Source organism: Pezoporus wallicus, unplaced genomic scaffold (genome assembly GCF_028554395.1).
Source record: "Pezoporus wallicus isolate ANWC-B61680 ecotype Strahan unplaced genomic scaffold, APGP_CSIRO_Pwel_v1 contig_8232, whole genome shotgun sequence".
NCBI classification, from domain to species: Eukaryota; Metazoa; Chordata; class Aves; order Psittaciformes; family Psittacidae; genus Pezoporus; species Pezoporus wallicus.
This window is the reverse complement of record NW_026637105.1, coordinates 2,690,597-2,695,124: the sequence shown is the minus strand read 5'-3', so window position 1 is coordinate 2,695,124 and position 4,528 is coordinate 2,690,597. Positions and strand designations below refer to the sequence as shown.

Sequence of the window (4,528 nt, the reverse complement as noted above, 5' to 3'; positions counted from 1 at the left end):
GCCGAGGAGCAGCACCTCATCCTGCCGGCCACACTGTGAGGGCTGGAAATAGAACCCTGGCAGCTCGGGTGCTGGCTCAGCCCCAGCGACAGCAGCACACGAACGCACAGCGCGGATGGGTCAGCTTTTATTTGCAAACCGGGCTGTACAATAGCGCTGGGTTGAGGGAGGGGGGGGGGCTGCCAGAGGAGCTGACAGCGGCAGGGGGCAGCAGCAACCCGGAGTTAACAGGAGCCTGGAAACGAGAGACCGCGGTGGAAACAAAACCCCACCGGCTTCTTTCCGTTGACCCTCTCCTGAGTGCGGGAAGGAGAAACCGAGTCATCTTTATCACGTTCGGAAAGGTGTTGGGTTCTCAGTCCTGTGCGTCCAGCACAAAGCTCTCGGGGGGGGGAAGTGACTTTTTGCAGAGCAGCTTGAAAACTAGCCCAGGCTTTGCTTGCTTGCTTTTGGAAGCCAGCATCTTAAAGCTGCAGTACTCTCCATGCATCCTTCCTAGCAGTCCCAAAGCCAAATAACAAAAAGCAGCCCTTCGCAAATAAATAATCATAGGGAAAAAAAAATAAATAAGATTAGAACTGGAATATACAGCTTCGTGGTCTTTATTTGGTTTCAGAGGTGGAAAAAAGTGGAGCCAGACTGCAGCTTTAAGCCTTTATGCCTGAATCAACCTCAAACACTTGGTATATTTTACAGCTGATTGGCTGTACAGGTCAGAGAGCTGAAGTTCCAGAGATGAACATTTAGGCACGTATGCACACCCTTCCCCAAGGCATCCTTTATTCTGCTCAGCCAGTTAGAGAAAAGCCTGCTGCAGGGGAAGTGCCCCCTTTCCGAGCTGGACACACGGGACTGAAGACCTATTTACTGTCACAGTAGAAAGTCCCAACAAATATCTAACCCCACCCCTGTCTGCAAGGGGAAACTGGTTCAAACCATGCACCACGGAGACAATCCTCTCTCAGGGGATCCTTTAACTTCACTGGCACCACAGAATCCTTGAGCAAATCCAGCTCCCAGCGGGGCTGCCCATCGCTGCCTGCACCCGAAGCAGAGGTGCGGAAAGTCGTAAGTCCATTACTTCTACTTAAGCCAGAAATCCCGTTAATGCCATTTGGAGGCAGCTCTACAGCAAGAGCTCTTGATCTGCTCTGTTTGGGATGCACTCTCCCTCCCCAGGAACTCCCACACAGGAAAAACCACACAGAAGGAAAAAAAACAAAAAGCAATCCATTGCAAGCCAGTGTCCGATGATTGTCTCTTTGGGGAGGTCAGGAATCCAGGGCAGGGCAAGGCAGGGGAAAGGAGGAGGATGGCAGGTGGAGAAGGAAGTTAGAAACAAACTCAAAACCACCAAGACACAAGGAGGAGCTCAAAGCTCCTCAACAGCTGATGGCACTGGGTTGCTGTTTGCTAACAAAGTCTGAAATGAAGTCAAACTCGTTCTGTCCCAAGAATAGCTCTGGCAGCTCCTGAATCCGGTCCAACCCCAGTTCCAGGACAAGGGATGTCAAGACCTCCTCATCTATGAGATCAGTGTCCATAACGTTCAAGGTCAGCGCTGATGAGGGCATGTGCTGCATGCCTGGGTGCTGGCTTGGCCCCACTCTGTACTGCTGGGCACCAGCTCCCATGGGCCCATTGCTCATACCCAGGGGGTGACCCTGGTACTGGGTGTTGAGTTTTTGTAGGTGCATGCTGGCCATCAGCTGCTGGGTGCCCACCGGCCCCATGTATTGCTGCTGCTGCTGGCTGGGGCTGTTGAACATCATCGCACTCTGCATCTGGTGGTGGCTCATCTGTCCGTTGAGGTTGGGTCTTGGCCTCATCGCACCATCCATGGTGGCCCCTCCATAGGGCATCATCTGACCGGCGGCAGGCAGTGTCCTCAGCACGTGCTGCCCATGCTGCGGGGGTCCCTGCAGCCCGCTCACCCCCATGCGGTAACCCTGCAGCCCGCTGCCACCGTGGCTCATGGACATCATCATGTGCTCGGCCATGGCTCCAGGCCCCTGCAAGGCGACACACGGCTCAGGGCAAGGCTCCGGCGGACACCACCGCGTCCCGCACCCGTCCGAGCCGGCTCCGAACGAGGATCCCCACCGCCGCCCCGGGGGGGGAAGGCGCCGCTCCGCACCCTTCCCCGGGAGCCGCTGCTGTCTTCCGTCTGCCCGCGGACAAAGCGCGGCCCCGCACCGCCCCGAGGAGCCGGGCTCTGCCCGCTCGGGTACGCACCGATCCGGGGCTCCGGCGGGCAGCAACTCCAGCGGCAGCAGCGAACCTCCGGCTGGAACTCGGCTCCGCTCGTTCTATGCGCGGCGTCCCGGAGCCGGCTCTTATAGAGCCGCGGCAGGGGCGGGCCCGGCCCCCCGCCAGCCATTGGAGCTCGGAGCGGGGCTGCCCAGCCCCGACGGGGCGGTTCGTTGGCTCCGCCGCGGCTCGGCGGCCGCTGCCGGGCTCTGGGAGCCGCGCTCTGTTGTCCCAGCGGAGCCCATCTCGAGGGGGACCGGCTGTCTCCAGCACGAAGGGCACCAGAGCACGAGTCTGAGGGTGTTCAGTCTGGAGAGGGCTCAGGGGGTCCTCACTGCTCTTTACAACTGCCTGAAGGGATGGAGCCCGGAGGTGGTCTCTGCTCCCAAGGAGCAAATGACAGGACAAGAGGAAACGGCCTCAAGCTACTCCAGGGGAGATTTAGACTGGAGATTATGAACAATTCCTTCCCCGAGGGTGCTCAGGCATTGGAACAGGCTGCCCAGGGCAGGGCTGGAGTCACTGTCCCTGCAAGTGTTCACACACTGTGTAATCAAGGCGCTCAATGCCATGGGTTAGTGGTGGCCTTGGCAGTGCTGGGGAACGGTTGGACTTGATGATCTTAAAGGTTTTTTCCAACACAGGTGGTTCTATGATGTTGGCAAATCCCCACAATCAGAGCGCTGGGTTTGGGTGCTCCCCCTGGGATCTGAGGTGCAGACACCTCGGGCAGGCTGGGGAGGAAAGCATCAGACAGCATCCAGTGCCAGGGGCCAGCACCCCCAATTTCCCACTGATACCCTGCTGAGGGTGAGCATCCCCCCAAGTCCAAACTCTGCTCCTGAGCAGGGTGCCATGGTCCAGCCGTGCTGTGCCTGGTGTCACCATGCCCACAGATGGTGCGTGCACCATTCTGCTTTTCCATATCAGCATCAACAAGGGCAAGGGACATGGAGGTGGCTGGAACAAGGGATGGTGTCCCCAGCGTGGATCCCTCAGTGTGGTGTGGGCACCATGATTCCTTCAGGGATACTTGGCTGCAGGAAACTTGGGTCATCCCTGTTCTCTACCCCACTTATGTGCCTTGGGGTAAGGATTGGGCCTGGGATGAGTTTCAGGCTGTGGAGCCTCAGCCGATGAAGCAGTTGGATAATTGTTTACTGGAATTACATCATGATTGGGTTTTGACTCCGGAGATTGTGACAAACACTCCCATAGACCTGCCTGAGAGTGCACACACAGACGCACACCCAGGCGAGAAACAAGCACAAGAGGAGTGTCTGCCCTCATCTTTGCAGGTGCATCCAGCCATAAAGACCTCTCCCACTTGGAGGTGCGGTGTGTAGAGCAGGTCCTGAGCAGGAGTTCTTGGACAGGAGTAGCAGGTAGGAAGGGGCATCGCAGTGGAGGGAAGCGTCCACAGATCCACAGCCTCCCTGTTTGCCACCTTCCTGTGCTCTGTGTCATGCAAACTGCTCTTAAAGCAGTAATATCTTACTTTATAGGGACCAGCATAGACTTTGATGCATTTCATTCTGCCCAGCTAAAGACTAGTCCTGGTAGCATCTCTCTCACTGGTCTTTTTGGCCCAGAACAAGCCGTGGTTCCTTGTGCTGAGGTCTCAAGCATGAAGGACTCAAGCTACTGCATCCGTATTTACAAGGCACGGTGAGTGACTCGAGCTGCAGGCCCTCCTCCATGGAGGTGCCATCTGTCACAGGCCCTGCACAGACTGGCCTTTCTGGGGGAGCAGATAAACTGTCTGGGGCTGTCAGCTGGTCAGCACACAAACCACCTCCAGCAGTGTGTCATTCACGGCTTCCTGACGTGGGACAGCCCAATCTGGCTGTACAGGTGTCATCAGCCCGGAGTTATCCAGGGTGGATTACCCAGGCTGGGAATTAATCACACTGCTGCTCCAGTGGCACCGGTTTGGCTCTGCATGACTGGGGATCTAGAATCACCTCCTCTGTGTGTGTGTCCAGGTTAAGGCATTCATGTGGGTGGGCCTTAGCTCAGGAATCTGACCCCCAGCGTGTTGCAGACCTTCCCTTTTCCCTCTTAGGAGGGTGCTTGCAGCCTGATGCACAGCGATGCTGTGGCACCTCTCCTTTTACTTAGGTAAGATGTTGCCTCCTCGTATTTGACCCCCGATCATCAGGCACAGCTCCAGTGGCATTACTGTGATAACATCAGGTCCCCAAAGCTCCCAGAGAGGTGGCACGGGCAGAGACGTGAACGCTTGATCTCGCAATGCTTTGCTTAGGTCAGAACTGGT

The 4,528-nt window shown here is 56.8% G+C and overlaps 1 protein-coding gene across 1 annotated transcript; it reads right to left on the bottom strand.

Moving 5' to 3' along the window:
* Positions 1 to 567: 567 nt before the first annotated feature.
* On the bottom strand, positions 568 to 2,321 carry LOC130596216 (cbp/p300-interacting transactivator 3). Its single transcript, XM_057403580.1, has 2 exons — positions 2,236 to 2,321; positions 568 to 2,012 (listed from the first exon to the last, which is right to left on the bottom strand). The coding sequence occupies exon 2, from the start codon at positions 1,998 to 2,000 to the stop codon at positions 1,383 to 1,385; it is 618 nt and encodes a 205-aa protein (XP_057259563.1). The 5' UTR covers positions 2,001 to 2,012; positions 2,236 to 2,321; the 3' UTR covers positions 568 to 1,382.
* Between the last annotated feature and the right edge of the window lie 2,207 nt (positions 2,322 to 4,528).

Excerpts from the sequence above, each read along its gene's own strand:
- LOC130596216 (XM_057403580.1), bottom strand. The coding sequence starts at position 2,000 with ATGGCCGAGCACATGATGATGTCCATGAGCCACGGTGGCAGCGGGCTG.